Here is a 13,863-nt window from a genome sequence, read left to right as displayed (position 1 = left end):
CAGCATCAACTCCAGTGCAAAGGACAAGTGTGGCAGCTGTTCTCTGAACAGGGACAGGTGACATGCCTAAGTTAAAAGGCAGAACCTCTGAGTTTAGCTAAGGAAAGATACCCAACACAAGGTGTACACAGGTACAGCTGGTGCTGTCACATTTAAAGGCAGGATGCCTTATCTGTTATGACGCCGATGAGACAGTAATTTCACTTTAGAGGGAATAATTCATATAAATGAACAGTGGAATGAATCTGAAAGCCACACATGGGAAATGACTCAGTGAGGCCCAGGTGTGTACAAAGCAAGAACCAAGCCTCCTTCACAGAATTTAGGATTTGAGGGTAAATAATATCAATTTTTATAAATCAGTAATTAATTCAATTTTATAAAATGGGTATTAATTCCTCCACTATAAACAGTTTCCATATAAACACATTTTAAATTGTCTTGAACATGGCCCTGATAAAATTGTTTTACACCAGCCTAAGCAATTCTTTTTTCCACTTCCGTAATGGAATTACTTAGAAGAAAGATGCAAAATGTCCACACAGCTCGTGACCCCACAACTCTGGGTTTTTACCAGAGCCAGGTTCCTCTTTCCTGTTAAAGAAAAAGAAATCCATCCTAAAAAACCAACACGTCAGCACTACTCCAATAGGTTTCAAATATCTCAAACTTTATTTTAATAAAGGATCAGCCTCACAGACCTGTGAGGCCTGTGCCAGTAGCTCACTTCTTGGCTTGTCCACTGCCAGCAATGGACTTTGTTCCATGACAGTTTGTATTACAGGTGCCAAGGTTAAGTTTCATGAGGGCAACCTAAACCAAAATACTTGCAAACACTATCATCATGCATTGCTCCATCATTTTCAGCAGAACAAACAGATTAGTATTCATCAATTTATAATAAACAACTATTTTACCAAGGCTTGACTGTACAAATACAGCAAGTTATCAAATTCTAGTGAGTGACAGGTAATACAAACACTTCATTACACACACAAAAAAAAATGTAATTAACAGAAATAATTTTTTGCTACTTTATATTAGAAAATGTAGCTTTGTAGAATTAGCAAAGAAATAAATTCAATGAAACTTCATTCTGTACATTAGCTCAACTTAAATATATATATACATATATATGTATGTATATATATATATATTACAAGCTTAAAAGGCTCATATCATAGTTCATTTCCAATCTGGGCTTTAAAAATCTACCAGAATGGACTCCCCATAACCACTGTAAATCTATCTACTGCTTGCAAAATGGATAGCTTTAGCTTGCACGCTGGGGAAGGGGGGAAAGAAATAAAGGATTCCACTCCTACAGTATTACCAATAGTGAGAAGGACTTCAAAGCAAAAAGCCAGATTCAGAGCTACAAAGAGTCTTTTGGAAATGTATTATATAAAAGACAACTAATAGACTAGAGTTCCAGACAACATGATAAACATCGCTCTCTTCCTTTGTTTGCCAATTAAAACAGCTCCACAATAGCTCTAAATTTTATTTGAAACTTTTGCTGTCTTGGATATTCTACTAAACCATCTCTTATGGTGTCAAATGAATTATCCCCTTCCTTTAGAATAAAAAATTTAGTACCTCCCTTCTTCCTCTTTCCTCCCAGTCTCCTGTGACTTAAAATGCAGGTATAAATCATGTAAGATATTAGGAGGAATTACATAGTAACTAACACAGTGAATCACAGAGTTTCTTCTAAGAAAACCACTTGTCAGCCTAGCCGTTCTTGATCCAGTCACTTTGACAGGGAAGAGAGGCTCTATTCCAGCAACGGATGTTCTTGATTCTGTGCCTGTCCCAAAGCAATGGGGTGATGGGAAGCAGACTAGGAGATGAAAGGGAAGGTGATAAAGTGAAAGAGAATTGCAGTATTCAGAAGGTTGACTGCTTATTGTCAAGGCACTGAAAACCCTAACATTAAAAACCTGGACTATTTTGCACACAGTTGAGTACTAGCAGAAGTTAACAGTGTAGGTTTCAAGTCATTTTATATGGAAGAGCAGGCAGAAGATTCCTTTTTTTCTCCTTTCTGTGTATGAAGACTTTGTAATAGACTACAGCTACTTCTCAGCAATTAAAAAAGTTCAGACATGTTAAGGAATCCCCACAGCACCTGGCAAGTCCTTCTATCTCCAATATACTCCTGATTTTAGTGTTCTGAAAATACTATAAAATCAGCACACCATATTATGATGATTTTTTTCAAGGAGCCTAAAGAGTTTTGTCATGCTCCAATTAAGTACTAGTGTACATTGAAACGTCAGTGCTACTGCAATCCTTTTTCTCTCTCTCTCACCCTGCCCTCACACCTCCTTTCTTTCCCCACCTCACAGAGGTATCTTAATGCTCCCCATTGGAAATGGCGACAGTAACGCCTTCAGATTCTGTTGTTGCAGGGATTCTTGGCACTTTCTTAGCAGGGCTTGGGATGTGCTAAGAAGAAGGGAAAAAAAACATTAAATACAGTTTTCTAGTTCACAGACATTCATACTTCATGGCTAGTCCAACTCAAACAACATTCATGCTACAATGGACAGCTTGGCCTTAAGTCAATCAAATTGGTCATGCTTCAAGCAAACAGATCGTGTGAGAAGAGCCAGTTTGTTCCTCTTTCATTCTTGTGCAGTTTCGTTCTTTTTATGATGAAATGTACTTTTTTAAATCGCAGTTTCAACTTTTTACTTCTGGCTTGTATGCTACATGTGTTAACAAAGTATTCAATGTAACTCATAAAACCACTTCCTCTTAACATACATGCACATGCTAAGACAAACATGTAAATGGTTCCACCATTTACATCAAACTTTAAAAGAGTGCCGAGTGTTCACCTCATGAACAATGCCTGGATGGACAACTCCAACTCTTGCTTCCAGAGGTCCATCACTCATGAGTGGGCGCCGGGCATAAGTTCTCCTGTGTTTTTCATCCACACGCACAAGGTACCATGTTCCTTCAAAGAGATCCTCCACTGAACACTGCGGAATATAATTGGCTGTAACAAAGAGAGGAACACATGTTAGTTGTTTCCTGGCAAGAGTTTTACCCAACACGGGCCTTGGCAGACTGGATGCACTGAAACAGAAATAAACAAGCCACCATTTTTACTTCAGACATGTTGGGCATAATGAACACAAGCTACTTAGAAGCAGAAAGGGCTGGACATTTCCTTCATTCTACATCCTAATCATTTAAAGTCTGGCAGATTAAGTGATAAGCAATTTGCTCAAGGACTAGGAATGATAGATATTTATTAGGTTCTTACCCAAATGATGTGTTTCCTGTCTGAGCTTCATGTTTTCAGCAAAGACATCAGGTGCAATACATTTTCTTGAGTCAAGTCTTGTTTTGAGATCAGAAAGGCTGGCAGTTATTTTGTCCAGTGCAGAACCTGCAACATAGAATCATCCATGTAGGGTAGAATCAGTACTGAGAACTGCACACTTGTATGTGAATATTTCAAGCCCTTTCAAAGTACACTGCATTATAGAATCTGAAGTATTAGTCATTTAAAATATTCCCAATTACCAACTCAAAACATTGTTTTAATAGAGTTTGAAGACTATTATTTATTTGTTCAAAGAGACACTTAAACATTCCCTGGAGCTGGAGATTCCCAGTGTGGCAGTGCTGTCATTAAGGCCCTGCCCTGCAGGTTTCCTTATGCCAGTGGGTTTTGCAACAAGGCAGCAAGAGCGAGCTGAGCAAGGGAGGCAGATGACATCCCCTCCAGTCACTCACCAGGAGTGGCATCCTGTGTGACCCTGATGGAGTACAGGGTAGCAGCAAAACCAGAGCCATATGAGAACACGCTGATTCTCTGTCCCGCAAGTTGCTCTGGGGAGTACCTGCAAATCATACCACAGCTTTTAAAAGTCAGAACTCAGACAAAGTTCCAGTTTTAAATAACTGCATCTAGCTTTGGAAAAGCAACCAGCGAATTATAGTGTCTATAATAAACATTTAGCATACTATGTACATAAATGCTGACTTTTAAAAACACAAATTCAAATACTGCTGTTAGGCCCTGAGTTTGAAAGCTGCCTAGAGCAAAACATGCCTGAGAAATGCCCAGAATATGATGAAGGCAGACATATTTCATTCTTAAGCAAACTAAAGCAAAAAAAATTAAACACATCTTGGAAGACAATGTTGGAATAAAGAAAAAAAAAAGAAAAAGGAAAAGGGAAAAGGGAAAAGGGAAAAGGAGACAAGACCCAGGAGGAGTGGTTTAATGTAAACTTAATGTGACTTTGTAAAAGGCTGTGTTTGAAAAGAAACATTAATTAAATACTAATTTAATTTGGCTTTACTTATTATAGTAAGAGAAGACATTCAGATTTTTTTTCCACTTCAGGAGTGTTTCTAGGGAAAGGAAGAGGGGGAAAAGTTGGGGCTGAGAATAGACACCACCTTACAAATAAGGTCCTGCTTTGCAAGGCAGTAAGCAGCTGTTTTGCATCAGCTTCTGACATTTTCAATCTGCATGTCACTTGAACTGAATGTGTGTACAGAATTGTGTTTTAACTTTAGTTTTTCCGCTTAAGGCAATCTCGTAGAGAAAGGTTTGCTAAATTATAATTTTGCAGAAGACTTTCTGAAAAAAACCCTTTATGGAACTTATTCATAAACAGCTTTTCCCAATTTTATGCTTACTGGGCTAGAAGAGAGGCAAGGCAACCGTAGACTGAAGGGGTATACATATTTCCATTCTGATTGGATACAAGTAATGAAGCTTTGGTTTTCTGATTGAAGAGTTCTGCACTGGCTTTCATAAAAGCTTTTTCCACATCTCTATCAAAGTATGTATCTTCAAGTTTTATATCCCTATTCAAAAGAGAAAAGAAAGAAGTTCAGAAACAGTTAATAAAATAGCAGAGAGTAAAAACACACCTTGGATGTGTAACAGATTATCTGAATGAGACAAACAGCAGCCATTCTCACCTGAAAGCTTCCAGACCACTAAAAACACCATTTGCTGTTTCTGGGTTCTGGTCACTGAGAAAGTCATTCAGCAAGAGTCTAGCCACAGATTTCTGTACCAGTTTACAGTATGGAGAGTGGAAGATCATGAATCCAAAGTCATTCAAGGTGAAACGTCTGTCTGTCCCCTCTGGAAGTGGCAGAAGTGTTATGTTACAACCTCTGTTTAGTACTCACTTCAATTATGGAAATAAAGCAGGGAGCTGGCAGGACACCAGTCATCATAACATGTTGGCATAGAAGAGACGCAAAGATACAAGTAAGACTAACCACTGCTGTCAAATGCACTTAACACACTGCACTGCTTCTGTTTAAAAATTCTTTTTTTACCATCTTTTGCACCAGCTAACAATGTTTGCTCTTTCTCTAGAACAAAAAGCTATGTTTAACAGAATCTCGGTATTTCTACCCAGCATTTTGACATAATAACCTACTTAATTTGCCTCTCTTCACACTTATGTCTCTTAATATAATTAAAGCAATTAATAAACATATTGGGTTGAAAGAAAAAAATCAGTCTAATTACAGAACATTTAAATACTAACCTAAGTTTCTTAAAAGTCTGGATGGAGATGGGTAATAGTATGCTTTCAACCAAGGCATTACATCTTACACCAACAAATGCCTGTAGAGACTACTGCTTACAGACTGTCAGGAAATTAGCCATGCCAGAACAGAAATAGAAAATTTCTTACAGGAGAAATATTTCAATCACTTCAGAACATACAAACATGAAGAGACTCACAGACCAGTTTTTAGATCAGATACTGAAACTGCCTGTGTGGTACACACTCGAGCATCTGCCAATCTTGCAGCACCACTGGGAGAGGCTACGCACCCTTTTGCCACTGGGCGTGGATTTTGTTGCGATAGACGGTGTAGCAGCGGTCCAGAGCACTGAGGTAGCACTGTATGGAGAGCTTGCCATCCACCACAGGATATTCAGACACCATGTCTGGTTTGTAGAAGTCATACGCATGCTGCATGTGGGTTCCACGCAACCCTGGTGGACAGAAATGGACAAAAGTTGAAAATTAGTTTATTCAAGCTGCTTTGAGTCAATTGGGATGTGTCAGTTGGCACATGTGGGAAAAGAAGCAGTTTTGGCCCCTGGTCAGCAGATTTTCATGGCACTTCTGGCCTTTTAAGATAAGGTTTCACACAGTCCTCAATGGCCTGTAAAGCAGAGTAGGACTGAGCATGACAAACACACGCAACAAAGGATTGTCATATTGCCCTGGAAGTAGAATTTGGTTTTGTTCAGCTCTAGTATTACTCTATCAATTTTACTGGAGAATCCTCAAGGAAATAAACAAATAGGAGCACCTCTAATGCTGCGTCCCATAACTGGACTCGGCTGAGTTAGCTCAGACCAAGAAGAGATAAAGACCAATTTCTGACATTAGTGGGAAATGATCTGCTGCTTCAGCAAGGCACAAAAACCAGGGAAGAGGCTCCAGGGCTGATGCAGTAATCTGACCTGAGCAATGTATGTTCTCCCACGGGACTAACCTCTCTCAAAAATCAGCGGTGCGTTTGGGCCCACCAGCATTGCAACAGCACCAGCTCCCCCAGTGGGCCTGGCATTTCCCGAGGCATACACAGCAATGTCTCCAGCCACCACGAGGGCATAGCGACCTGGGAAAAACACACAGGGAAAATGATGAGAAGGAGCCACAAGACTGGCACATCTTAACACCCATCAGCAATTTTTAGACTCTGGTTATTGAGGAGATGACACCAAGATTAAATAGCTCTTCAATTTTGACTTTTCTCCCACGTTTCAATTGGCAATCACCTATATTTACAGAAGACCTTTACATTAGTGGCTATGCCATTATTCATGCTGTAACTGAAGTGGCAAATGCCCAGAGCATTTAAAAAAAAGACTTTAGAAGAGAAAAACAGTTTACTCTCTGAATTTTATATGGTTAAACATGACCACTGTCATTGTGGGGCAGACTGATGTAAGAATGATGTAACTTTTAAAGAAAATACCAGTGACTTACCGTCCCAGGAACTGGACTCAATCCAATTAATAGCATTAAAAAGAGCAGCAGTGCCTCCATAGCATGCATTGGTGGTGTCGATTCCTTCTACATCTGTATTACCAGACTCTTCAAAAAGCTGCATCAGGACGGTCTTCACAGATTTTGATTTGTCAATTATGGTCTCCGTTCCAACTTCTAATCTCCCAATGCAATCATAGGAAAGGTTGTTCCTCTCCATGAGCTTCTGGACCACAGTCAAGCAGAGGGAATTGATATCCTCCCGGTCAGAGCAGAATCCCATCCTTGCCTGGCCCAGCCCAATCGTGTACTTCCCAGCATCCACGCCATCGTACTTCTCCAGCTCTGTCTGGTCAACATACTGAGAGGGAAAATATATTTCCAGTGCCACAATTCCCACATCTTTGGGCCAACAGGATTCAGCATTCACTGGAAGAGACCCAGGCATCGTGGCAGATCTTTAAGAAAAGAAAAGAAAACCACAAAACCATGTGATTTACTCACATATACTTCGAGAAGCCTACTTTTAGTTCCTGTAAGGAAAAAGATGTGTTGCATGTATTCTATAATGTCATTTGCAAAAGGCAAGCCTTTGCCTCTGGTGAAGCTTCGGTATGAACATGCTGTAAACATCATTAGTTTTAAGAGCTTTTTTTTATATTAAGTGAAAATACAGATTTCAGCCCTGGAGATGAACAGATGTAGGTTAAACCCAAGCTATCTTTCTGAAGCAAAAACACACACCGAATGTTAAGTGTTTGAGAAATTAATGTTCAATATCTTACTTCTGCTTCTATGCAAAGTCTCAATTTTGCATATAACCAAGCTATAAACACTGGCATTACATTGGCAATTATATTGGTATATTAGCATTGCTAGTTGAAAATCCTATCTAGAAAATAACCATCTTAAGACAGGCCAGGACTCTTCAAAATAATTTTTATTTTTAAACAAAGCTACATAGGTCACTTTGTTTTGTTTACACTTGCAACAAGGCAGAATTATTTCTGTGTGGGGTTTTTTTTTGTTGTTGTTGTTTTTGTTTTCAGCGGGGGTGTTGTTGTTCTTTTTTGTTTTTTAATTTGTTGCATACTCTATTCTGGCATTCTAGAACACTGGAACTCCTAATACCATGCCTGGAGGAGTATTTCATGGGCTGAGATGAACAGTGTTCTCCCTGATAGGCCCAGTTTCCTTATTCTAACCCCACAACTTTCCTGTCACCACACTTGGGGATTTACTACTCCCAAGGACACACTACACCCCATTACTTCAACCTTCCCTCAATTACACAGCCCGGCACCATCCTCCTCAGCTTACATCCCGACAGGGCACCCGTCCCTTCCGTGCCCAGCTCCAAGCTTCCAGAAGCCAGGACCAGCTGCACGGAGAGCCAAAGAACAGCCCTACAGCGCACTGCGCGGTTTTAAGAAAAAGAACCAATTTCGCCTTGCTTATGCCCCCTGCTGCCGCCCCCACCACCTCAAGGTTATCCATAACCCACCCTGGAGCCGGGCAGGAGCTGCGGGAATGTGCGCACAGGCGGTCGCAGCGGGCCCCAGCCGCAAGCGGAGCCCAGCGCCCCGCCGTGCCCTCTCTGCCCCTCCGTGCCCTCTCTGGCCCTCAGGCCGCCCCGCCGCGCCCCCGCTGCCCCTCACGCCGCCCGCCTCTTACACGCTGCGGAATCCCATGGCCGCCTCCTGCCGCGGGCAGGGCGCATGCGCGCAGCGGGCAGTGCGCGTGCGCGGCAGCCGCCACGCCCGCCCAGCGGCGGGACCGGGCAGGGGGAGTGGCGGCAGCGCCGGGGCAGCGCGCTTGGCTCGGGCGGCGGGCACGGGCGACAGCTCCCTCGGGAAATAAAACCGAATTCGCCAGCACCCGAACCCCCGCTGTGGAGAGCCTTCCTGTGTGGTCTTGGCTGTGTTTGTTTGTTGTTTTGGATAAGCCCTCGGCACACCTCGCTTCTGTTTCCAAAGTGGAGCGGTGCCGTGTCGCCTTATCTTGCTTTAAACTAGACAGATAAAAAAAAAAAAACCCAAACAACCCACAAACTGAGCAAACACGTAATTATTCCTGCCTCCCGGGAGCTGTCGGGCAGGATTTTGGATTTGTTCTGATACAGCAGAGGGCTGATGCTGTTTGCGGAGCGGCCATCAGCCAGGGGAGGGAGGGCGGTGGTCCAGCGGGGGATGTCCCTGCCCAGCACCGTGAACAAGTCACACACACGGCTGGGGGACACACAGCAGCGCTGGGGTCCAAAACCTGGCTCCAAGAGCTCTGTGCTATCCCAAATCTGCACAGGCACTGCAGGAAGACGCTTTCTGGCTCCCATATGAATGTAGACACACTGCCTACACAGAGATCCCAAGGTACCAGCTGGGAAAAGAGCTTATGGTCCAGGTCCCTTTCTGGCACAAAACACCTCATTTTATCAAAGAGGAAATTCCAGCTCATCAATGTCTGGCACACCGAGGGTGCGCTGTGTACCCAGAGGAGAGCTCACTGATGCTCCAAGAACCAGAAAGCTTAAATTTGGAGGCTGCAGAGAATCTCAAAAGGCCTAACTTTTTATTTAAGAGTCACACAGAAATCACTGAATAACTTGGGTTAGAAGGGACCTTAGAGATCATCTCATTTCAACCCCCCTACCATGGGCTGGCACCCCTTCCACTAGACCAGGTTGCTCAGGGATGGGGCATTCACAGCTCCTCTGGGCAGCCTGTGCTAGTGCCTCACTATCTTCACCCTAAAGAATTTCTTCCCCTTATCTCATCTAAACGTAGTCTCAGTTTGGAACCATTCCCCCTTGTCCAGTCACTACAGGTTCCTGCAAGAAGCCCCTCTCCCTCTAATTTTTAATAAGCTCATTGTAAGTACTGAAAGGGTGCAGCGAGGTCTCCCTGAAGCGTGCATGGAACATGTAATGGACTTGACAAATAATGGGTGTAGAACAGCAGCTTTAACCAGGCAGTGAATTGTTGGGAAAATCAATATGCCAAAAGGAATTACATTATTGATGAGAGCTGATGAAAACAAGTGTTTTCTGTGCTTGCTCCTTGCAGAACTCTGAGATGTCAAAACTGGCATTCAAGTGATATTACTTGCTGCAGTTCTCTCATCAGAAAACTTTGTGTAGAACAGAACTGAAGGGAGGGTGTTTCTTTTGTGTTCCCAGGCTCGCCGGTCACACCCAGCAGGGTGGCAGCCTGGGCTGCCAGGCTGTGCTGCCATGAGCAGCACTGCTCTGTAAGCATGCTCTGACCACTGAAGGAAATGGGACATATGACATCTCGAGTCAGTCAGTCATTACAGAAAGAAAAAAATTGTTTACTCAGTGTAAAACAGACAGTCTTTTGTCTTCCTGGTCAAACAGCAAACAACATCCTATCACTGAGTTTTTACTGAAAATGAAAACTTTCTCAGAAGTATCATTTGTTTTAAAATAACAAGAACCCAAAATGATTTGGTTTATGCAAATCAGAAACATACTTTGTTTCGTGTCTCCTTATGATTGTGCTGGGAATGAACAAGAAGCATAAGCCAAGCCAATTCTTTCTGCTTGTGCTACCAAAAACATGTTTGCTTGTAACAACTGGTGGCGTTACTGTCTTTCTTAGGAATTTGAGCATATTATGTCAATAATTTGACTCTGTTATTTCCTGCCTAAGTTTTTCATTCCAACTGAACACTTTACTCGAAGGTAGAAAATAAGCCCCGGCCTTGTTTGCTACAAGGGATGCCTTTGGCTCCGGAGGACCGGTGGGAGGGGCAGTGCCCGTGGCGGCCCCGGCTGCGACATCACCGACTCGTCCCGCAGGGGCCCGCCGGCGACGCTGGCGCGCACGACACCCGTGCCGCCACCAGAGGCCGCCGGACCGCGGCCCCCTCCCCGCGGGACGCTCGGCTGCGGGCGCCGGGATGGGCCGGCACGGGCATCCCGCGGGATGCTCGCCCACCGCCGAACGCCGGGATGCAGGCAAACCGCGCAGAGCCGCGGGGACGGAACTCGGGGGGAGCCGTGCGGCCCCACCCGCGCGGATGGCGGCACAGCCGAGCACGGGGCTCCGTCACAACACGGGTGGGCGCCGGGATGCCCACACCCTGCGGCAAACGCCGTCAGGAAAGAAGGCGGCGGCATCCCTGGGGGCAGCACCCGGCTGCCTCTGCCTGGGCACGGCGGTGGCACGGGCAGGGAGACACGCTCAGTCCGCCTTTCCCGGCTTGGGAGGGCGACGCTGTCGCGACATTGAGAAGCGGCTAAGGGACACACCGAAGGCTCCCTGGTTGCCTCCGAGACGGGGGTAGAGCCCGGCGGAGCCCCGCAGCAGCCGCTCACCGCAGCTCACACAGCCGGGCGCCTCCCCCGCGGGCAGGGTGGGAGGCGGCGGCCCGGACCCCCATTGCGGGATGCGGTTCCTTCGGGACGCACCTGGTTACCCGGGCAGTGAGCATCGCTCGCTGCGCCGCCCGACGGGCCATGATACTCCGGACAGCGGCTGGCGCGGGATACGAGGTGACACCTAAGTCAGGACACCCTGACACACCTTTTTGGGATGTTTTCTCATCCTTTTTTCTTCTATTTTTTTTTTTATTTTTAATTTTTTTTATTCCCCCCCACCCGTGCCACTCTACGGGCGTTCCTCCGAAGGCGCTGCATCCACAGGAAGCCGCTCCCAGCTATGCCGACCCTGCGTGCGGCTCCCCCTCCCAGCCCCGCCGCCCCTCGCGTGCTTCCCCCACGCAGCTCTGCACCCCTTCGCCCCCGGCCCGAGTGTCTCCGCGGCCGGAGCCGCGCTCACCTGTCGGAGGTGATGGCTCCCGGTGTCGTTCCCGATGTAGCTCCCGTTGTCGCTCCCGGTGTCGCTCCGCACGCACTCAAGACAGCACCGGCCTCCGGCGGGCGTGCGGCCCCTTTAAGCAGCTGCACCGCCCGCCACCCGGCGCGCGGCCTGAGCGGCAGCGCCCTCCACCAATCACAGCCGCGACCGCCCCAGTTCCCGCCCCCGCCCGGCGAGCGGCGGGCAGAGCGGGCGGGGGGAATGGCGTGAGAAAGTGACGCGGCGTGGGCAGAGGGCGGTACGCCAATAGGGACGCGGCAGGGGCGGCGGGCGCCCAATGGGAGCCGTGCGCCGTGCGGGCACAGCCAATGGGAGCGCGCGGCCGACCGCGGGTGAGGGTAGGAAGGGCTCGGGCCGGGCGCGAGGTGGTTGCCTGGCAACGGGAGTGTCCGCGTGTCCCGGCCCGAGCCGCCCGCCCGGAGTGTCCCGGCCTCGGCCCCGGCCCCGGCCCCGATCCCGATCCCGGTGCATCCTGACCCCGACCCCGGCCGCGGCCCCGGCCCCGGCCCCGATCCCGATCCCGATCCCGGTGCATCCTGACCCCGACCCCGGCCCCGGCCCCGGCCCCGATCCCGATCCCGGTGCATCCTGACCCCGACCCCGGCCCCGGCCCCGATCCCGATCCCGGTGCATCCTGACCCCGACCCCGGCCCCGGCCCCGGCCCCGATCCCGATCCCGATCCCGATCCCGGTGCATCCTGGCTCCGGTGCATTCCGACCGCGGCTTGTCCCAGCTCCCGTCTATCCAGCCCTCCAAGTGTCACGGCCCCGGTGCATCCTGACCCCGGTGCATCCTGACCCCGGCCCATCCTGGCCCCGGCCTGTCCCGGCTCCCGCCCATCCAGCCCCCCAAGTGTCCCGGCCCCGGCGTGTCCTAACCCCGGCGTGCTCCAGCACCGGGGCTCTCACGAGGCTCTACCCGCAGAATTGCTTCACGGAGGATGTGATGGATGTCCTGTCCTGCCCTGCCCTGCCCTGCCCTGGATCTTCCCGTAACATTTTTGTTCAAGCTCGTTAAATCCTCCGTGTGCCAAGCCGCACATCACGGGGTTACTGCTGTCTGACAAATTGGCATTGTGTGGGTTCCTCCTGCCAGCCTGGCTTGCCTTTAGGCCGTGTGATGATTTATTGCCACCTAATCCATTGCTGCACACCCCCAGAGAACTGGGAGAACAGACCTCTGCTGTAGATGGGCAGCTGCTTGACAAAAGTCAAACACAATTTTTGTACCCTGGGTAATTGGGTTGTAAACCACTGCTGAAGTCAAGGAAATGCACTCCCTTGGCAGCCGTCAGGTTCTGTGAGATCTGGCTGCTGAAGCCAGCAGGAGACGCCAGCTTGCTCACCTCACTCCACTCCAGGGTGTCAAACCACCATCTTAGGGGCAGATAAAAACACTGCTAAGGAAATGGAAAAGCCATCATTGAAAGTGTGAACTCCTATCCTGTTTGTTCAATCTGCTGTGCCATTGTCATGGGAAATCATCACAGATTTGTCACATAACTATCTGTAGTATGAGGATTGAGAAACACTACTGAGAAATCAAGAAAAGTTTTGCTTGCGCACGCTACCCTGCAGTCTCCTGATAAGCTTGTGCCAGTCACTGTTACAAGCCAGTTCCATTTGTAATTCTGAAAAAAACATGTTGACAAAATGCAAATTCAGTAGGTGATGGTGTAGTTACATCGTGTAGACACAGTTTCCTCCTTTGCCTACAGACAAAAGGGGCTTGTCAGGAAAGTTCCTCTTCTGTTCTGGGACTCTAAAACTCCATTTCCTTCGTTTCCATTCCTGCCACAGGAAAAACAAACAAACAAGCAAACAGAAAACCAAACCATAAATAAACAAACAAACAAAACTAAAACTCCCCCACCAAAACAAAACCAAAACCAAACAGAACAAAAACAAAACAAAAAACCTACCAAAAATCAACCAAACAACCAATGCAAAAAAAAAAAAAAAACAACCCCAAACCCACTCAATATGAAAAAACAGAACCAGAGCTGTATCCTTGTTCT

General features: G+C 47.0%; 1 protein-coding gene across 2 annotated transcripts; it reads right to left on the bottom strand.

The window, feature by feature from the left end:
• Window positions 1-649: 649 nt before the first annotated feature.
• On the bottom strand, window positions 650-11,933 carry HMGCS1 (3-hydroxy-3-methylglutaryl-CoA synthase 1). Of its 2 annotated transcripts, none has more exons than XM_030968836.1 (10): window positions 11,807-11,933; window positions 7,008-7,465; window positions 6,511-6,636; window positions 5,837-6,001; window positions 4,960-5,128; window positions 4,672-4,842; window positions 3,757-3,863; window positions 3,281-3,406; window positions 2,847-3,010; window positions 650-2,451 (listed from the first exon to the last, which is right to left on the bottom strand). In XM_030968836.1, exons 2-10 carry the CDS (start codon window positions 7,453-7,455, stop codon window positions 2,359-2,361), a joined length of 1,569 nt encoding a protein of 522 aa, XP_030824696.1. In that variant the 5' UTR covers window positions 7,456-7,465; window positions 11,807-11,933; the 3' UTR covers window positions 650-2,358. The 2 variants fall into 2 exon arrangements, with proteins under 2 accessions (XP_030824696.1, XP_030824695.1); XM_030968835.1 differs by lacking the exon at window positions 11,807-11,933 and adding an exon at window positions 8,682-8,719.
• Window positions 11,934-13,863: the final 1,930 nt, after the last annotated feature.

Source organism: Camarhynchus parvulus, chromosome Z (assembly GCF_901933205.1).
Source record: "Camarhynchus parvulus chromosome Z, STF_HiC, whole genome shotgun sequence".
NCBI classification, from domain to species: Eukaryota; Metazoa; Chordata; class Aves; order Passeriformes; family Thraupidae; genus Camarhynchus; species Camarhynchus parvulus.
This window is presented reverse-complemented; position numbering and strand designations above follow the sequence as displayed.